This window comes from Penicillium chermesinum, assembly GCF_028974085.1.
Source record: "Penicillium chermesinum strain IBT 19713 chromosome Unknown utg000002l:1.0-5270490.0:1.0-5274688.0, whole genome shotgun sequence".
NCBI classification, from domain to species: Eukaryota; Fungi; Ascomycota; class Eurotiomycetes; order Eurotiales; family Aspergillaceae; genus Penicillium; species Penicillium chermesinum.
The window spans coordinates 1096460-1117107 of NW_026695312.1; the positions used below are offsets into that span (position 1 = coordinate 1096460).

Genomic DNA, 20648 nt, shown 5'->3' on the forward strand with positions numbered 1-20648 from the left:
AACCTACCCAATGGATTGTTGACGCCTGCAAGTCTGACTCGTTGATCGCCCCACTCCTGCGCCGCTGCACTTGCCTTCGATCTCAACTTCGTCACCGTCGCTCCTTCTATTGCTACCGAGTCGTACGCGGCCACTGTTGACAGTGTTATCGCGAATTCGCCTTGGGAAGGCGCAGCCGCAAGTATGGCCGCCATACTCTCTGCGCCAACGGCCAGCGCGCTGCCTGACCTGCCGTTGGAGCATCTCAGTCTTTACCACACCACCGACCCTTACCTGTCCTCCATATTTGTGTTTTACGGACCGGTTGCGACTGCCAATGCAACCGTGAGTAGCTCACGCATACAAGCGCACATATTTACACCGGCAGGATTTGAAAGTTATCCTCGAATCACAATCTCTCCCGCTGCGCCGCTGTACGCGGCTGTCAATCATCTCCCTCGAGAGAGACAAGGCGACGCGGTTTGTCGTGCACTGGCCGTAAGCATGTTGAAATACTTTGCAGGATTATCAGAACCTCTAAAGAGGCGTCTGACTGACACCTCGCAACCGGTGCGTCAAGGTGGGAGGGCGCCGAAGCTGTTTGATGAAGCGCATGCTGCAGATCTGGCCAATCGAATGGCTAAGATCGAGGAGTCTGCGGATATCATTCGCGATATTCGAACGGCCTATCAAGAACGCAAAGTTCCTTGGACAGATATCGATGTTGTTATGCCTTCAGGAACGATACAACCGCCGCAAAGGCGTGAGAGTGCGGGGCCGGAGCTAGATGATGGTCAAGAGATCCAGTATGGGGTCTATACACCTCTTGTGCAAGCTCTGGGGGAACCTATGTTTCTGCCAACATCACGCCTGAAACGCGCACCGTCACAACCAACGAATGTCAGCAAATCTAGGATGTTCAATCGCAGTCAGAAAGAGGCTCTTCGACTGACGATGTGTGAGCTTGTCGATACCGAGGAGCGGTATGTCGCTAAAATCTATTCTCTTGTTCATGAAGTTGCAGATGAGTTTCGACAAAAAGCCCAGGGCAAGGGCCCGTCGAGCACTAGCCCTGATGAGGCTGCGTTAGAAGCTCTGTTTCCTCCTTGCCTGAACGAGATATTGGAAGTCAACCTCGGATTTCTACACGTAATCCAGCGAGTTCTCGATGAGACAGAGAGAGAAGCAATCGAAGACATTAGTCAAGACACTGAATTACCTCCTGGCTCGCACCGGGGCGCTTCACGTACGAATCAAGATGCACTCGGTGCTGTTGCATTTGCTAGAGCACTGCTTGATTGGCTCCCACAATTCTCGAAACCTTATGCCGCTTACATGCGGGCACATACGGGGTTCACACAAACATTGAATTCGTTCATGAAAGACAGGAATTCAAGTTTCTCGAAACGAGTCTACGAGACGGGTGAACAGCGACTGCGGTCTTTGCTGATGGAGCCAGTCCAGCGTCTCCCTCGGTACAGCCTTTTGATTGATACTATGACGGGTAGCTTACCACTGGTTCATCCTGCAGTGCGCCCCTTGTTGAGGGCTCGAGATATTGTGAAGGACATTTGTGCGCTGGATAATTCTTCTCCATCCGGCCATGCCCAAAGCCTTCAACGTCTCAGAGAACTTGTGGATTATTGGCCCACGGATTTGTTTCCGGAGGGACGTTTGATTACAGCAGTCGATGTCAATGAGATCGGACCTCCTTATCAATCACAGTCGCCACTAACAGGCTTAGGAAGTGCTGGCATCTTGCTTCTCTACAAGAACTGCCTTGTACTCCTCGGGAAGCCTACTGAGAGCCGAGCCAGCGCACGTGGAGTACTTGCTGATATCGAGAATGCAGCATCGCCGACCAACGATACATCAATGGCCCTCCCAGCCTCCGAACTTACAGTGGCACATGTCTTCGAACTTCATAAAGTACGATGTATGCAGTCGGCATGTGGGCGGATACTTTTTCTATTACCAGCTTTCTTCAAAGAACATCCCGCTCCTGCGGATGGCGATGCGAGCCTTCTTGCTTTGGAGCTTACTTCGATGTATGAGGGGCGAGCTAGCCGCCTTATTGAAGAGATCACAAAAGCAAAGATTGAAGGTCGGTTCGATGAGAAAGAGCGCGAAGGGGGCAAATGGACCTTACGAAGTCCTCCTGGAACGGCCGGGAATACCAACATTCTGGCCTGTGTATGCGAAGATGGGCAGAGTGCTGCTCTTGGCAAACCTCAGTCTTCACCGATCCGAATTGTTTTTGGGACGTCCAGGGCGAAATCTGTACAGATGCTGCAGAATAGTAGCATAGAGGTAGTCGTGTCAGTGTCCGCGCCTGCTGGAGATCAATTTCGAATCGATGTGGATTCTGTGATTGGTGCTCCTTCAACTGATGTGGTTGGACCCGATACCTTCGTACCTACGCTTTCCAGACGAAGTAAGCTCAATTTGAACCTAACTGCTTTACTGTTTACTAATGAACTTTTTTTTTGTTTTTGAATAGTCCAGGGCCTACTTTCGCCTCTTCACAGTGCCCATAACCCAAAAGTGATGACACCACTCATCCATTCGAATCTTGAGATCCTTCGATATCTAACAAGCAATTTAATGACGCATGTCAAGACTTCACGCAGCTTTCGACCACCGTCTCCAAGCAAATTAATATCAAATCTCTTGGGAGGTAGCCGCGAGAATGTCCCAACAGTCAAACAACCAGGGTCAGGGAACCTGTTAGCCGACTTTCCGAAAATGCCACCTCCAAGAGGAAATCTCTCCAGGTCTAACACATTGCCATCTTCGTTTCCAACAAAAGACAAAGACAAGGAGAAGGAAAGGGGAAAAGAAAAGATCGAACAGTCGACCAAAATCTCCGTGGTCGGAAACACTGCTTCTCGGGGCCAGGAAAGTCAGCTCGGACTCCTGGAACAAACATTCGCAGCATATGTTCTTTCACTGCAGTCTCGCAGCGGGAATATTCTTGGACGGATGCTTCGAGCAAGAGAGAACGTCGACCGCGCCCCAGTCAATGAACTTTACAATATCTTGCTGGAAGACCCAAGTAAGTTGCAAACCGCTGCAGAGGTTCCAGTTGATACATTGTTTGTTGCCTTTGAGACTTTCATGAAGAATGCATGGAGAAGCAGCATGGGCTCAGTGTTGGACAACACTACATTGCGAACACTTCAAGGCCAATTTGATACCATGTCCCCTCGTGAGTTTGAGGATCAATTCAAGAAGTTCTTGACAGAACTCAGCCCGCAGAATCGCAGAGCATTAGCTGCAGTCATCAAGCTGCTCGCCGAACTTCTTGATGCCTCTGGAAATGATGGAGACCGCGGTGCTCTGACCATGGCGTTTGCGGAAGTTCTTACGGAGGATGGCGATCCTGTTCATCACGTCTCGCTACTGGACAGACTCGTGGATGATTTTGATAGCTTTTTCGAGGAGTTCATACCCAGTGGCTCATCCGTCGAGGGCACATTGACGTGTGACTTGACGAAGACGTCACACACGAACAGTGGTTCAGTGAGCTCTAATAGCTCTTCATTCCGAAAGCGCTTCGGCTTTGGTTCCAACAAAGATAGTTCGAAGACGGAGAGTGAAAGCAAAGTTGCATCAATCCTGCGAACACTAAGCAAAAGACAAAGTCCGGCTGATCCAGAGCCGAACACTCCGCGAGGAAGCCTGTTGCGTTCTAAATCGACTGATGTGGAAGCCCGTCTCAGGGATCACTCGACCCACGTCGCGCGATCGACCTTTCGGCTACGCATCAGAAGAGCAAATATCTAGACCCGGCACCGGTCATGGACAGCAGCCCTCAACCTTGTCTGGCATTCAAGGCATCGGCCAGGATGGTGTGATTAGACCTCGACGAAAGAGAAGAAGCTCTTTGTCAGACCTGCGACCCCAGACTGCTTCCTCAGAGGTCTCGCAGCTCTCTCCAGCCCCTCCACTTCGACCTGTAACGCCAGTCAGTCGGCCGCGCAGTGAGATTCCGACTCCAACCAGTCAGTCGAGACCTCGAAGCGGCTATTTCGCAATGTCCCCTTCAAGAGGCACATCCCCATCGAAAGCAGCGTCCCCTTCCCGTCTTGGTTCCCCCATTCGAAGGATGTCCCCTCCACCTCGTCCTTCTACGCCTAGTAGAAAAGAAAATATAGACCCTAAAGTGCCTCAGCCAGAGGGGCCGAGCAAAGCCCAGAATGACATTCCAGATTCACCAACTCAGGAATCGAAAAGACGATCCCGAGCAACTAGCATTCCTCAAAAGACAGGGGGGCTCCGAGAGAGATCAGCAGTCAATACGGACGGTCAACGACCACAGTCTTCATCATCTTCTCAGAGGACCCCTCGGCCGCGAATGCAAAGTCCACAAAAGGTAAGCTGATCGGAAAGCCTCAGAGTATACAGAACATAGCTAACATGTCACTCTTGAAACAGCTCCGGGACCGCCTCCAGACTGAGAAAAGATACCAAGCGACAAGCCAACTTGGTGTACGAGACGAAATTGCTGCTTTGGGTGACGAATTGCAGCGTGCTCTGAGACTTACGCCCTCAAATCTGCGAAGCATGGAGCCGGGTGCACAAAATGATACTGCCTTCAACCAGGAAAGCGCCCTCGAAGGCCGCTTCCGGAGACTCGAAGAGCGTTTCGATCAACTAGTCGGAGAGTACAATGGGCGCACCTCTGCACTCGAGCGGGACTTAGAATCATCCTTAGTATTCAGCGAAAAGCGAGTGAAGAAGCTTGACGAACTTTATCGCGAGGCAAGTGCTGAAAATGAAGCACTATATGATCGATTCAATTCCGAACTCAGCAGCATCGCCAAAGATGCTCGAGCTGGGAGCTCAGAGGAAGCCATGAAGTCACAGCTGAGCACCGCTTTGGAAGAGATCAGCCGTCTCAAGAAAGAAAACTTCCGACTGAAGAGGGAAGTTGGAGGGCTTCGGGCACAGCAAGCTGCTGTTGCTTTTTTGAAATCCAGTGACCAATGATCGCTTGATTATGATGCAAAAACGTTGACCTTGCACCTCTCAATGCATCGACAGACACCGCTACACATAACACGTTCCCTCCCCTTGCCCCGACACCTCTTACCCCTGATATTTCCTTTTGTATCCATCCTGCATTTCCCAAGCGTGGAATCTTGAAAGACCTTCAACTGTACTCATTGCTCTCCTTTTTCCGTTTCCCTCAAGCCCACGACCACTGACGGTGACTTGGGCGTTATGCATAGACTCAGTCCTCAAGGACATTCTATTGTGTGATTAGGTTCCATTATGTACAATGTACAATAACTGCCTCATTCGATAGGCCCCTGCATCAAGCGCGCTGCTTCGAAATCAATCATCTTGTATTGCCATTCCCACTCCAAGGTTATCGTCCTTCCCTGGTGCGTAATTTCCATCTCGTTAGATTTTTCCAGGCGAGTCCCGCCAAAGATAAAATCAGTAGTTGGCATGGCCAGTAGGGGACCAGCTTTGTCTTCGGAGTCATCAATTTCAGGAACCATGTCACGAACCAAAACAGGGATTGTGTATCGGATTTTTGTTGGGCCTTGTTCTTTGAACACTCTTTTCAATTTCGGAACAAGACCTCGTGTGGGCGCATCTGATTTCCCAAGTCTTCTATAATCTGATTCTTGGAACGCGCGTATAGCAATCGGAATGTGAGATTCGACTCTGTCTGATGAAGGATCTTGTGTACTAGTTCTGGCGAGTATTCGGAACCAGAACCTGTGGTCCCAGAGTATCCAAGACAGCGCATCATCTGGGATTGGCCTCGACGATGACAGGTCTGGCGATGATCTAATGGGTATTTTGAGATGAGAGGTAGGATTCTTGCCCTTCATCAAAGGTTGGCGTCCTAGGGTCCATATATTTTCTTCCCTAGTCGGCTTTGCACGACTAAAAAGAACCCCCCCACAGGTGAAAGATGAGGATTTTTCATTTTTTGCGCTTCCAGATTCATTCATGGAGCCAAATACTTGATGGACAAATGGTACGTAGCTGTTCACAGTATAGTGATTTGCAGGCTGGGGAGCAACTAGCTCTGCGATGCGCCGGAGGGAGAATGCCTGCACTGTCGATAATTGTGCAGGCGAGAGTTTAGTTTCTAGGCTGTCCTCGGAGGATTTTTCATCTAGTACCTGGATTTGCATGGTCCCAGTATCCCAGTGGGTCTCGAGGATACGACACCTCGAGGCGAGAAATTCATTTGAGAGCCTCAGCAGTTCTTTAGACGAATCTCCATTGGTATGGCATAAAGCGGTGATGCGAGGCGCTTGGAGCGCAAGAGGTAAAGAATGGGAGGCGCGTATATGCCGAATTGCATTTCGTGCGGTCAGCGTAGGATCAAAGTTAGTTGGATCATTGACATAAGGGATATTGTGTATGTGACAAGTGTCGAGAAGATGGCGTTTCGGGAAAGCTAGCAGAGGCCGACAAAGGAATATCCCACCATCCGCAATCAAGACCGATCTGGCACTCTCAACGTTTTTTAGGTCGTCGGTCTTGAAGTAGGCTTTGACGGACGAGCCACTCTCAGAAATCCCAAATAAGCCTTGGCATTCTGGGATCCGGGCCATTTCTTTGATTCCTTGCAGGCCAGCAGACCTGGCCCCTCTAGCCATGCGCCAAAGAGTGGTCTCTACGAGGTCATCTTGATGATGGCCCAGGAGGAGGGTAGAAATCCCCAAATCACGGCAAGCAGATCCAATAGCTTGATACCGCAGCCGACGAGCATGGGTTTCAAAGGCGGTTGGAGCCCATTGGTGAGCTTCTTTTCCAACAGGGTCATCGGCGCTTTGCATAAATGAAGACCAGTCCAACTCCAGCAACTTGGTACTTATACCTAGCAACTGTTAATACCAAGATTCATTCATTTGAAGTACCCGTTTGTGGTATACCCAGATCAGCCAACCAGCCGGCGACGGTTCTTGCCTCTAAACTGCTTTCTTCTCTTGCTTTATGATCAACCACAAGAGCAGTGACTGAGATCTCACCAGCCATCGCGGTGCGCTCGATCTCCCGAGAGAGAAAAGCCATGGCCATGGAGTCAGCCCCACCGCTCACGGCAAGTCCTAAAGCCGTGGTTAGCAATATTCAGGCTTACAGGAATGTATGGATCGTTTATCTCGAGCTTGTCACGAGCTCTATCTTACCAATCCGAGTTGGCAGCTGCGAGGAAGTATCCCGGTCCCAGGGAACCAGGGTACGCTTCAGCACCCATGCGCGGCGAAACTGCGACAGAAATAAGGCAGTTGAAATTGGGTTTGTCGCCATGGAGAGCGCAGAGGTGATGCATGGCTTGTCGCGTTTGATAAAACGGATCCCGGCGAATCTGTTTCTCCGACTCGATATGCTTTGACGCGAAGGAGTCCAGAAAGTAAAGAGTCGATCATCAACATCTCGACCTTGAAATAGTTAAAAGGTCCTATTACGTCAGCCTTTTGGCTTAAGCTATTGACTGGATAAAATATCGATTCTTTTAAAGTATACTGTAATTGCGTGTGTCACTCAACGTTCTCGATGTAGCTTGTATCCATTTTGGCACTCTGAATATTGTTCACCATCTGATCCAAGTGAGTAGTCTCAGACTTGCCCCTCTTAGCCCACCTCGTCCCCGCAATAATGGGCTTAGTGTAATAAGATACGGGATCGATCTCTTACAACAGGCGTCCCTTGGTTTCAGCGCCCAGATCGTACCCGCTGATTTGGCTCCTAACATAACCAGTACCATCGCCCGCAAGGCGTACGCATGCTTCGGAATGAAGATCTACTACCAAGATCCCTTCCGCAAGTCCGCGGAGCAAGGAACGCAGTCAGCGCCTCATATTGTAGACCGCTGGACGAGCTAGCTACAGCTGACTGCATTGTATTGGCAACCTCAGTTGGCGGCTCAAAGCTCATAACTAGGACACCCTTGCACGGTTCAAGAAGGGCTTTAAACTCGTCAATACTGCGTGTGGCATGCTCGTGGAAGCATCGGCTCTAGTAAACGCGTTGAAGTGGGGTATCTATCAGCTGCGGGCCTCGACATACATGAGAACGAGCCTCATGTCAATTTAGAGCCGGCCAAGATGTAGAGTGTCACGTAATTCCCCTTTTCAAGGTATATTTGCCAAAAAGGGAGAAAAGGCATACTGGTTGACGAAGTTGACTCACGGCTCAGACTGCTGGCGGAGCTGTTGAGACTTAGATTTGATTTGAGCGGCTTTCGATGGAGAATGTTCAGCGTGTGTTGACTGGCCAGGAGCCATTGACACCAATCAACAAGCACATTTTCAAGAAACTGGATTCTGGTGTCCATACATAGAAGCCCCAAGTACGTCAGAATGGAGCCTGAAGCAAGAAACCCATGTTATTGAGGACGTATTGTCATAACGACTCGTTATTATATTGGGCCAAGTTGCAGTCGATCCGGAAACGCCGCAAGATAGGCAGCCTCAACCTCGCGTCCCATGCTACCAACACCTTCAAAGATCAAATCAGATTTGAATGTCGACCCAATGTACTCGACTCCGTGGCAGAGTTCTTCTATCAGACGCTCTGCATCCGCGATCTCAGTAGCTGGCTCAGGCCTATCCATCAAATGGTAGCATGTGACAAGGCGCCCGGTCTCAAGACACGCCTTCACTTGATGCAAGAGCATAAGAATAGCGTAGGACGTCTGCATAGCTATACAGACGAACCAAGGTATCGTCCGTGGAAATCTAGATGTACAGCAGGGTTGCCGATCCATGGCCTTCCGATTCAAGGATCCCGCGTCACAGCTGCCGGCACCGCAAGGGTGAGGATAAGGTAGATTTCGGTACGTCGTTGCTACTGTTAGAGAGGCCTTCAGACAAATCCTCGCCGATTCCTGCTCGGTAAACGGAAAAGTCGCCTTGCGGTGAGCTATCCAAGCCGAGGAACTTGAGGCATCGCTAGGATAGCCGTCAGTGTTGATTGAAGCCAAGTCGCAATATTTATCGAGAAAGAGAGGCACGTCCATAAAGGCATGAAAACGATGTATTCTGAGTCGAACTCTGCGGGCCTGTTCAGCGAAGATCCTAGGTTTTTGCCTCAATCAACTTACGTATAGACGAGGATCCGGCTGAGTCTCAATATATTATGCGCGATAGGACTCTCACCCAGGTGATCGAATGCTTCTCGTAAAGCATGGTCGACTTCCATCATTAAGGCTACAACGATGGAATCAAATTCTTTGATCTCGCTACCGAAGTTCGGAAACGGTTCTGCTGTTGTAACTTGCTCAATCTTTTTCGTCATCTTTCCTGAATCGTACAGAATGACAAATGCTTTCATCAGATACGCCCAGGGCTTGAAACGTGTTAATTCTTCAATACAGAAGATTTACTCTTGAACATAGCGAACATACCTCAAATTGCACGCCGAATTTCGGAAAAGGGGTTGTTATGCGAGGATCATCGGCAAAGACCATCGGCGGCTAGAAGGTGATCAGCAATTGGCCAGGATTTCATCGGAAGTAGACATTTTATGACTCACAACAGAGAAAACACTTGACGACAAATATTGCATGAAAACCTGAAAAGTATTAGTAAGCTCCCAATGAAATCGCTCAGTAGATCAAGTCTCACAATCATCCACCAAGCGCGTCTCTTTGCTTCTGAAAATTCCGATGAATTCGGCCCAAGATCATGGAGAGACATATCTACTGCTGTAGTGTAGGCCTGATTGATCCGAGCTCGCATTCGAGACGCATTCCCCCTTTGACAGTACTCATAGATTGACAGCGCGGTCAGGGCTAAGACAGAATTCACCGGCCGTGGGACTTTTGAATGGAGCTGGTCCTGCCCGTCCATCATGGAGGAGAGGGATTCTGGGATACACAAATCCAATTCTCTTTCCACATGGGATAAAGCTTCTTGAGCAAACATTTGTGCCCAGGATCGTCGCAGAATTATACCAGCATTGGTGATCGGGAAAATATCCGGATTAGGCGGCACAAGCACTAGAATTGCAGACAGGGCAAGGCTGAGGGGAGTTGCGGGCCAGTATGGAAGATCGCTCTGTTTTGGATCCTCGGGATCCGTGGATATTTGAACAATAGTTGGTTCATCATTCGTTTGAAGCTCCAATGGCGGGGGCAGCAGCGGGAAATATGGATGAATAAAGATGTAGTAAGCGTTAAGGCTGGTAGGATGTCAGCGTGCTGAGGCTCTCACAAGGTCACATCGTTGAGTAGGTTCATACATGTCTTTCTCAGATTGGTAAGCTCGAATGATGGCCGGCTGAACCTCATCGGCAGACGTCGTAGTAAAGGTTCCGTCATTATCTGGGGTAAGCTGACCCCACAGCTGTATGGCCCCACCGGTGTTGGGCAGTGCATCCGGGGAAAGATCGAGGCTGTGGATGCCCGAATACGGAGCCAGTAGATTGATCAAACTATCCAGAGCTGGGTCTGACTCCAGTCAGGGTGAATCCAGGCCCTACACAAGGGTCTCAGGCTTACCAAGATCTTCCGGCAAATCAGGCGACGGATCCTGCTGCATTGGCTGGTCTTCTGATGCCAGTAGGTTATTCGACATAGAACGGCGTTTTAGTACCTCTGCATATCGAGCACCCCTTCGAGGCCCACCCCGGCGACTGGGCTGATAGCTGCATTCTCGGTCTCTATTTGAGCACTATACAGGAATTAGCGACAAACGAGACGATATGCAGATGATAGACCGACTGGTTCACATGGCTTCTGTCCATCACAGCGGATTTTTGAAGAGCGGCTTTCAGATACAGTTAGAATCGGCTTTTTGGTGACTTGAAGCATGGTGTCACCGATACTTACCAGGCAAGACATGCAGCCTTGATGGGGGCTTTATCCGTCCGAGGCATGGGAGATGCTAAGGGTCTCTAGCGTATTACCTGGGCACTGACAGTACGGCTGACACGATCAATGACCGAATTCTCTAAGGCCATGTATCTTCTTCCAGTTGAAGTAGAAAAATAGAGGCAAGAGGACCAAGAAGACACACAACGTGACATTCGGCGCTTGGTCGCATCAAACACCGAGTGCGGGGCTGGGGTCCTTCCTGCCGACGAATCACATCCATATCTGGCGGCCTTCTGAGTTTAAAATTACTCGGGCTTTGAAATAGCGAAGGAATGTCTATACTCAATGTAATGTGTACAAGGAGCCAGTCTAGTGCTCACCTGCCCAAGTGAAACCCATAAAATACAAGAGAAGAGAAGCCATTTGAGCAGGTCAGGCAATAAGGTCGCAGAATCCGTCTGGCTTAAAATGAGTCTTGCCATTACCAGGAAGCCATACCATGTCCATGCCAAGCTAGCAAAGAAAAATACTCTGTTGGAGCAATTCAGGTCCGGCTAGTGCTTGGCTCGCTGGTCGGTTCGTTATATCCGCTTCAAGCTGGATAAAGAAAGAACAACACATCTACAATCTTCCTAGTACTCGTCATCATAGTCCATTCAAATCATAATTCTCCTACATGTTAGTGAAGATGTTTTATCCAAGGTCTCGTCCCTACTTGTCCAACATCGAATTCAATGACAGCCTCCTGACGAACAAGCGTTTTTCATTCTCGGTGCCTCAGACGTGTCCAGTCGACAAAAACACGATGATTTCACAGGAACATCAGCAACAGCCAAAGCAATCTGCAGCTGTGGCTGAATCATATTGGCTTCTTCGGTCCGACCTAGCCGAGTCAGACACTCGTGATACCCTTGCAGCGCCCAAACATTGTTATAGTGCCGGCGCGCGCGAATAACCGAGTCATCGAGCCCCAGATCACTGCGATACACCGCCGCGGCATCCTCAACGTGCCCTTGCTCCAGCAATAATGCAGCATGTGCATGGCGAGCAGGCTGCATCCAGCTCCATGGTTCACCGTAACCCAATCTATCGTCAAGCTCGACGGCGCGTGACAAGTGCTCGAATGCCTTTGTGTAGTTGCCTCGACGGTACTCAATTTCGCCGTCTAACATAGCACTCGCGATGCCTAGAATATCGACGCATTTGTTGGGGTAGTTGAGTCGGGTCTCTGGCACCCTCTTCGCTGCCTCGGTATATAGCTCCCGCTGTCGCTCAGCGTCAGGAACATTGCCCATCGCCGCGTACGCAACACCCTTGGCGTAATGGATGGTTGCAGTGGTAACACTGTAAAGCACAGGGTCATCGGGAACAGGGAGAGCAATAATTTCATTCCACATGCCGAATCGCACCATCACATGAGATCGCACAGATAAGATTACCTCCAGATAATCTGCCAGTGTAAGAAGCAGCTCTCGCGGCAAGCTCCTTTCCATTCCATCAACAGCACCGAGCGCGGTTTGCTTTTGACCCGCGAACATCGCAGCATAGATGAGCGTATGATAGTTATGCAAGCGATAGACTGCGTAGAAGTTAGCTGCACCGGTCAAGGCAACAGCCTTGTTATCGGCAACGACGGCCCGCTGATTGGCGATGATGGCTGCTCGATAATCGCCCACCAAGACATCGAGGTGAGATGGCATGTGCAGGACATGTCCAGCATCAGGGACTAAATTGCGTAGGTGATCGGATGCTACCAGACCCTGCTCTGGATTGGGTGACATCTCCACCATATGGATGTAGATATGCAGCAGACCGGGGTGCTGGTAAGCGCCTTTCTGGCCAAGAGCCTTTTCGAGAGCTGCTTTTGCTGCTAGAGTCCGCGTGCCCGGATTTGGTTTCCCAGAAACTAGGTCCCAGAGCTTCCAGGGAGAGAGATTCATGGCCGCATCGGCATAGACAACGGCCACATCCAAGTCATCTTCAAATTCATCATACACGAGCTCCATGGCATCAGCGTAAGTGACATCTTGGAGCGCATATTGCTTCAGGTCAGCAACCTCATCGCTATCATAGCGAGCTGCAATGGCGGCAATAAGAGCCTTTTCTACAGGGCTCGCATGGACCGCGAGACTTTGTGCCTTCCGAGAGGTTTCTTAGGTACGCTTTATGACACTTGGTAGTTCTGGCCCAAATGCGCCCCACGGCCGATTGAAGTTGGGGCCACTAGCATATGCTATGCCCCAGTAGGCGATAGCACAAGTTGCGTCGTGGGCAATCGCTTGTTCAAAGCAGTAGATGGCTTGTTCATGGTTGAACGTATATGTCCATGTCAAACCGCGGTTGAACCAAATCTGAGCTTCAGGGCTTTTGGTGGAGATAGGTCGTCCGAAGGAGCCCAGTTGATAGGGATAGTTTTCGGGCTTCAGAGGTGAGGGGATTCCGTCTGGCATGGTGAGGGAACTGGTTGAACACAAAGCTGAGGGGGGTCAGACGTGCCTCATATTGGCACTCCGGGAATCCTCGAACGCCGGAAATCCGCACGCCATAAGCCCCCCTTTACAGCCTCATTTTGTGCGGGTCAGATCCTGCGCTAGAATGCCCAATGAGATATTACTCTACGGCCCAGTGGCTGAATTGGCCCTCCCCGGTCAGTGTTATATTGTTCTCTCATGGGGCGAAATGTCCTTGGAGTAGTTGGAGTATCGAGGCCTGAACTCGCCCATCTTACTTCCTTTTCGAGCTGTTGCACACCGTCGGCGACGGGACCATTCTCATCTGAGCCAGCGGGACGTCTATATTACTCTAGAGCTCGGCAAGCGGCACTGTTGCCATGGTGTGGTTCTTTGTACGAAAGGCTACATAACATTACAAGCTAACATCGACAATACTTTTCCATGGATAGAAGTCCAAACCTTGCGGTGGATTTCGAGGACCCGCAGCGAGTTTTCTCTGTACCAACTTCGCCAAGTGGGTAAATCGTGATGGGTAACACATACATGAGTAGGAAGGGGCTTCAGAGAGCAGCGCCAGACCTACCGTCTCTATGCCTCCGTGAGTGAACAGAAACAAAAGTGGCCGCCGTACTGATCCCTAGCAGCCCCAAAGAAAAGTAAATATGTCACAGATGAAGCATAGCTAGCACAAAGAGATCATAATAACAGAAGAGAAAATTGCGGCGAGAGAATCTTGACCTTAAGTGATAGCAGAGCCAGCCACTGAGCCAGAGTTGGTGACAGAGTGGATACTGCCCGGCGGTGCGCTACCGGTCGCAAGGTTGAAACCATTTGTGGCACCATTCTCACTCAAAGGGATGGCGAGACCTGGTGTCGACATGAGAGATGGTGGGGGGTGGATCTCTTTTTTGCCATTGGTTTTATAGTACAGGATCATATCCCCAGAGGTACGCCAAAGATGGTTGCGAATTGTGGCCAGTGTCATGTTAGGTGGACATTGCTATACGTGGGTTAGTGGGCTGGATAGAGACAAAACGAACTGGGCACTTACAATCTTCTGGCAATACAATTCAAGATACTCCTCCGGTGGCATTGCACTACCTTCAGGGTCCTCAGGTCGGGGAGGATCAATTCGTTCAGCCACATAGGCAAGCACCTTCTTAGCGCGAAGCATCCGGTTGGCATTCAGACGAGAATTATTGTTCGTCGTGTTTGCTGGACCACTGGTGGCAGAGGCGCTGAAGAGGAAGAAATTGTTAATTCGTAGCGCTATTGGAGCTGGGAGGACACTTACACTTCCGGCTTTGCAATTGGTGGCAACGAGTCATCGAATGGCTTGAGAATGAAAGCAATCTTAACTTGTTCTTTCATGGGGATTTGGTTCTTGCAACAGAGTTAGGACACAACATCTCCAACGAAATATCTTGGAGGAGTATTGCTTACCTTCAGAAGCAGCTCGCCAAGCCAGTGAGGGATTGCTTTCTCTAATAAATCGATCTCCTGGCCAATGCGACCGACGTTGCCCCGATAGAGATCAGCAGCCACAGCGGTGTCGCCGGTTTCTTCTTGAATGAAAACACTGGTCCGAGCTGGGATATCGACTCGCGGTGTTTCACTGATAGTGCTAGGAGTGATGGCAGTCACCAATTCACGGCCAGGATTCGCCGACAAGAACTCATCGTATTCATGGTGAATCCGAGCAACCACGCCTCTGATGTTGGGCTCGTAAACCTTCTCTTCCTTGACAGAAGACATCTCTTCTGACTCTTCCGTTTTCTCCTGGATCTGTGGCTTTTGATCTATGGAAGTACGGCCCAGCTTTTTGGGGAACTCCATCCTGAACTTTTTGCCAAACAGCGAACCACCTCTTCTTCGTTCCTGGGGCTCAAGCCCTGGAGATGTTGGGTTCCCCGAGGTTGAGTTCGCATCCGATGGAGACATAGGTAGCTTATCGGACTCTTGTGCCTGTCTGGAAGAGAAGTAATCGCCATATCTATCCGAGAATGATGATGGGGGCCCATCGTGATGAGCGGAAGTGGGAATATCGGGAGTTTCTGCCTCAAAAGGTGGGAATGGCGAGACGCTACTCTGCATGGAAGTGCTCAGATAGCTCGCTGAAGCAGGTGTACCGGCATGGATCCCAAATCCAATAGTGCTTGGACTTCCTGCGAAGTCCATCGTGGGCGGAGAGTTGCCATTGAAGAATCATGAGATATGGGAATACCCCGGCTTCGAGGAATATCATCACCTGGAGTGGATATTGTCGTAGGATCAACCCGTGCCAGCTCGTCTTCCGCTTTCGCCACAGCCGCTTCACGAAACTCGTTGTCTCGTCGAATTTGCTCATCTACCATAGGCGCAAAGAGCCAACGAAGGACCCATTTACCAAGGTTGACTGTGTCGATTATTAGAATGGATATAGACAAGGACTCCTTGGCTTGAGCGATGGGAAATTGAGATGAGACTTACTTCGCTGGTCATCTCGGAACTGAGAGAGGACATCCTTCGGAAAGTCCATTTCGTCCGCATAGGCTTCAGCATCAAAGCATCGGTTGGGTTCTAATATGACAGAAAGACGGCCCGTCCGGACATCAATGGTGCACCAATGTGAGATACTCTGTACTGTGTTCAATTCGTCGGCTACATCATCCAGGTGTCGTTTCCCAAATTGTTGGATAGGAATGCACTACATCATATGTGAATAATTCTCTTTTTTTTCTTTGACTCAGAATCCATATGCCCATGTCTGCTTACCTTAATCAGGTCCCAGAGAACGACTTCTCCTGCAGAATCTTGTGTGAGCGTTCGTCTCCGATCGTTTAGCATCAAGCATTTGATCAAGCCATGCTGTCCTTCAATAGACTCGTCTGGTAATGATTGAAGCGGGATAGTCAGCCCAATATCATTCTCTAGATCTGGTTCCGGAGATGCGACACCCGATGCAGTGCCTCCGCTCAATAACGAAGAAGTTGCCGACAGCTGCAAAACTGCATTCCAAGGGATTTTCGCGGGTTTTTGAGGAGATCCAGGTGGTGTATCCTCGGGCGCATCGACTGTTCGGGAAAGGTCAGGCGGGAGTTCAATGTCAAGGGTAGTGTCAACGTTCTTCCAGCGGTTGATGCTTGATTTGGGAGTAGCGGTCCAGATAAAGTCATCAGAAGCAACGACTTTCACAACACCCTCATGCTCTTGTAATGCTGCAACACATAGTCCTTGCTCGACATCGGATGAGCGTCGAAGGTCGGTCTTCGCGACCAACCCTGAGCGGTCGCTAGAATAGAACACAGAGAGATCTGGGTGGTCGGAATGAAGCGACCATACGCTGTCATTGTGCATGGTAAGTGTGTTCATGCATCGGCCTGCAGTGAGAGACCAAATCTTGATAGTCTGATCGGACGAGGCTGTCATAATTGTATCTCCTGCTTCATTGATGAGAATGTCCCGAACGTTATCAGTGTGGCCCACGAACTTGGTCACCAGCTTCCCCGACCGGGGATCCCATACCCGAACCACCTTTTCCGGGCCACCACTGGCAAGCACAGAAGAGACAGCACCCAAGGCATAGATGGATCCCTTTTCAGTCGAATCGTCTGCACATGCGTCAATCCCCAAGATTTCACCGTACCCCTCCAAATCCCATAAGGAGAGTTTGTGGTCAAGGCCACCTGACGCAACCCAGGTAGCATGATCTCCGGGAGTAGCTAACGCCTTGACATAGTCTGTATGTTTTCCAATGCGCTCCGGAACTTCAGTAGACTCTGAATGTGGGCGCCAGAGACGAACGGTGGTGTCGGAGGACGCGGAGACCAGTGCGGAATTGCTTTGGGTCAAAACGATGTCATTGATCCAGTGGCTATGTGCTTGGACCTGAGTCTTAAAGCGAGAGGGGCCGGGTTTTCGATTCGCACTTGAGAAGGGGTTCGTGGCAGGGAGAGAAGAGGCGGGGAAGTCAAGGTCCCACGAGCAGATAACACCATCACGGCCAGCGGAATAACTAGGGACGCAAACGTATTAGAAGCTTTGCCGCCAGCATGATAGAGGATTATAATAGCTGAAATCTTCTGCAATAATTTGTCTCCTCAATCCTTCCCTCTTTTCGCAGCTGAGCGGAGAGCGGCTTACAGAATGGAGTTCTGACGGTCCACGGTCAGACCATTGACGCCCAGCCGGTGCCCGCCTGGGGCATCAGGCAGAGGGAGCACTAATGAAGACCGTCAATATGGAAAGAAGAGCAGAGACCGAGTTCAACCTAGTAACCGACCATATGTGACCCTCTGGTGGCTGAGTTTCGGTGCCATACATGCAGTTTGGAGCGATGTGGCAGATGGCAAATTGCGGAGGCAATGCGGAGCTTATCAGTCTTGAGCAGGCCGATCACTGACAACGGCCTTTGTGGGGGCGAGGGCGACGTCACTGAACGACGATCATCGCCAACATGAAAGAGCAACGATATGAAAAAGACCCAAGAAGCGGAGGGGTTGATGATCGGAGGAGAAGTGAGGGGAAGTTGGAGGCTGCCAGGGGCATCGGCTCACGACGCCAAAGCGCGGCAGTTCGGTCTTGGTCCGTACCTGACTTGCTTGGTCTCCGTCGTGATCCTTGCACTTCCCCCATTACTCACGATGCTCTGGATATCCATGAGGGAATAAGATAGCACTTTAACCCCACAGACTTCCCAGATGCCAGTCAGGTATCCCAACTCTCATTATTTGCAATCTGACGCCCAGTGAATCAAGAGACAGGATCATTTGCTGAACGCCAGGCCATGCAGCCACCACGGCGACGGTTATGCAGCCGAGTTCCTGGTCTACCAATGAGAGCAAGCTCGCTAAAGTAGCCCAAATAAGTAAACATGCATTTAATTATCTCTGATGCGCTGGAGGGAAGACGTCCACCCAATAGATAAAGGTGAACAACGTCCAATCATTTCTCTTCGAGGGTACAATCTATGCTAAGGCTGTATGGGCGATTTTACTAGATCTCCACTTCCAAGTCCTTGATAAGTGTCCCTCTATCAGCACAATTGTACTTTAGCAGGTCAATGTTGTCAGGTACGTAGTCCTACAAAGACTTTCACGGAGTTAAACCGGGCTGAACTCGGTACTAGCTTCAAATTTGCCGTCAGTTGGACCTTCCATTATCTGGACTATTGTTCATGGTCTAGGAGACGGCGAAAGTTCCCCGAAAAGCTCGAGAAAAAGATGCAACTGCTCTACTAAGCTAATGACAGAACTCAATGCAGATACTCTATCTCTCCAATTCGTCTCCCACCTTCCAGGCATATGCCTTACAGATCCCACGCGCTGCACTGCGGCGAACAATGAAATGACAGCGGCACTTGCTAAGAGCCCTCATTGTCTCGCTGGCTTTGCTGCCCTCCCAATGGCATGTCCTCAAGAAGCAGCACAAGAGCTCAAGCGCTGTGTCACTGAGTTGAATTTTGTAGGCGCTCTGGTACATAACTATCTAGCGGATGGCACACATTACGCCAACAAAGGCTTCGGTCTATCTTTGCCATGGCAGCGGAGAGATCGAAAGGGATTATGGATGTCTGGAATGAAACATCCGGGTCATCACAAGCAGCATAATTAGCGTCGAAACTCTGATGATGGTGCTCCAGATCACGAAGATTGAAAGGATCATGCATAGCGTCGATTATCCCTTCCAGAAGAACGTGACTGGCAAATAATTTCGCGAAACGTTGCAGAAAATTGGAAAGCTGACGGTCCACGAGTTGGAAATGGTTGCTTTCAAAAACGCCCAAGAGTTCTTGAAGCTGAAGGCTGCTTGAGTTGATGCGTTTCAACCCGGCGTGGGTGATGGCTCTTGTCAACATGCATTAGCTCCAAAATGCTGGGCAAGAGTACACTCTCGGGTATGATGAACATTTGATATGAAGGTTCTATGATCCAGTCTATACGTACTCTACGACAATATGGTACAATTCACTATGCTTGGAGCATCGAAAAACTCTGGATCACTCCGAGTCCTGCCTCGCTTTCCTGCCTTCCAAAGTATTCCAGGCCCACTGGTAACTACCCAAAAAGACCGCCCCACCAATACCAATCCAAGCCACTCGAGGCTGAATCCCACGCCAGAAAGCACCATACCCCTCCGCCGCAATACCCCTCACGATCTCTCTCACCCTCACTGGCGCATCAGCGCCTCCATCTCCTCTCCGCGCCAGCATAACCCGAGTCTTGATAACATCCAGCGGCGTAGTCAACCCTGCAGAAATCGCACCCGCAATGCTACCAAAGAAGGCACTCGTCGAAACAGGAATCTGTGTCTCTGCAGACCCCGGTACGGCCCCAGGACCTTGCCGAAGGTAGCGCTTACTGTAAGCCTCCTTCATGGACTCCCACATCGTGAACTGGAGAACGGTGAACGGGATCTCGCGGGCAATCGTGATACCCGCACCACGGTACAGTTCCCGGAAGACCTGTCCATACCCGCGCTTCACCGGCGCAGAGCTTGCAGCGCCGAGTTCCGCGGAGGCGGGCTGGGCATGTCGCAGGGCTAGGATATCTTTCAGCGCGAGCAATGTCGAGCCGCCGAAAAGGCCGGCTTGGGCGCGCTGCTTGACGACTTCTGTTGGGACGCGGACTGCGCAGGCGGCGATTTCACCAAGAGAAGAGGCCACGGAGTGGGTGAGAATGATGTGACTTCGGGAGGGGAGGTCAGACGGAGATGAGGGCTGTTGAGGAAGGAGAGCGCGCTTGACGCCATCGTAGACTATGAAGAAGGAGGCGGCTGAGGGAGCAGAGCCGAAGAGGACAGATGGGAGGCCGGCGTATATGCCACGAACTGTTTGGCGGAGGGAGAGGCGGGGTGCTTGGGGTGCGTTAGGATCGCGTGCTTTTTGGAGACGAGTCTTGATTGTGTCGAGTGGGTAGAGAGAGCAGTCTACGGTTAGACCTGCGACAGCGCCGGACTAAATATATCGAAATGAGTATGATTCAGAGGATTGGGAGGGCGCAGGTAGAGATCCATACAAGAAGGGATCTTGTCCAGAGGGAGGAGACTAGCTCCTGCCCGTCAGGCTGCTGGGCCATGCTGTGCAGCCTGTGCAGACTACGCAGATCGAACGGAGATACCGCAAATCTAACACAAGAGCATTGTAGATGCTGAAGGGTGGATCGGAGGGCTAATTGGTTAAACAGAGGACCGATTGAGCTGGCAAAGAGAACCGGAGGTAGAAGAAAGCTCCGCAGTCAGCCCGTCCGGTATCGCCCCTATCGGGACCGCGGGAAAAGCTCCACTAGTTTTTGTTGGCCACGAAGTACTTGAATCATTCACGCTATTCAAGCTATTTTCAGGGGGAAAAAAAAAGTAAAAAGAAAAAAAAAAAAAAAAAAACTATATCCTTTTATTGAAAGTATCTACTGCTCCAGGTCTACTGAACTCTGGAGCATGTGCATAGAAAA

General features: G+C 50.4%; 6 protein-coding genes across 6 annotated transcripts; 1 reads left to right on the plus strand and 5 right to left on the minus strand.

The window, feature by feature from the left end:
• Window positions 1-183: 183 nt before the first annotated feature.
• On the plus strand, window positions 184-4971 carry N7468_001208 (putative Rho guanyl nucleotide exchange factor; the record flags this gene model as incomplete). Its single annotated transcript, XM_058470505.1, has 4 exons — window positions 184-2413; window positions 2480-3559; window positions 3618-4354; window positions 4417-4971. The coding sequence occupies 4 exons, from the start codon at window positions 184-186 to the stop codon at window positions 4969-4971; spliced, it is 4602 nt and encodes a 1533-aa protein (XP_058333646.1).
• Window positions 4972-5279: 308 nt separating this feature from the next.
• On the minus strand, window positions 5280-7260 carry N7468_001209 (tRNA lysidine(34) synthetase; the record flags this gene model as incomplete). Its single annotated transcript, XM_058470506.1, has 3 exons — window positions 5280-6829; window positions 6885-7058; window positions 7140-7260. The coding sequence occupies 3 exons, from the start codon at window positions 7258-7260 to the stop codon at window positions 5280-5282; spliced, it is 1845 nt and encodes a 614-aa protein (XP_058333647.1).
• Window positions 7261-8371: 1111 nt separating this feature from the next.
• N7468_001210 (uncharacterized protein) lies at window positions 8372-10830 on the minus strand (the record flags this gene model as incomplete). The annotated part of the gene is made up of 9 exons (XM_058470507.1): window positions 8372-8558; window positions 9056-9300; window positions 9359-9427; window positions 9487-9525; window positions 9579-10134; window positions 10195-10402; window positions 10454-10625; window positions 10676-10721; window positions 10784-10830. 9 exons carry the CDS (start codon window positions 10828-10830, stop codon window positions 8372-8374), a joined length of 1569 nt encoding a protein of 522 aa, XP_058333648.1.
• Window positions 10831-11499: 669 nt separating this feature from the next.
• N7468_001211 (tetratricopeptide repeat protein) lies at window positions 11500-13218 on the minus strand (the record flags this gene model as incomplete). The annotated part of the gene is made up of 2 exons (XM_058470508.1): window positions 11500-12872; window positions 12930-13218. The coding sequence occupies 2 exons, from the start codon at window positions 13216-13218 to the stop codon at window positions 11500-11502; spliced, it is 1662 nt and encodes a 553-aa protein (XP_058333649.1).
• A 742-nt stretch (window positions 13219-13960) lies between these two features.
• Window positions 13961-17519, minus strand: N7468_001212 (WD repeat protein; the record flags this gene model as incomplete). Its single annotated transcript, XM_058470509.1, has 9 exons — window positions 13961-14221; window positions 14273-14459; window positions 14516-14604; window positions 14665-15386; window positions 15446-15616; window positions 15691-15907; window positions 15976-17215; window positions 17344-17422; window positions 17483-17519. 9 exons carry the CDS (start codon window positions 17517-17519, stop codon window positions 13961-13963), a joined length of 3003 nt encoding a protein of 1000 aa, XP_058333650.1.
• A 1679-nt stretch (window positions 17520-19198) lies between these two features.
• N7468_001213 (putative mitochondrial carrier protein (Pet8)) lies at window positions 19199-20276 on the minus strand (the record flags this gene model as incomplete). Its single annotated transcript, XM_058470510.1, has 2 exons — window positions 19199-20155; window positions 20217-20276. 2 exons carry the CDS (start codon window positions 20274-20276, stop codon window positions 19199-19201), a joined length of 1017 nt encoding a protein of 338 aa, XP_058333651.1.
• Window positions 20277-20648: the final 372 nt, after the last annotated feature.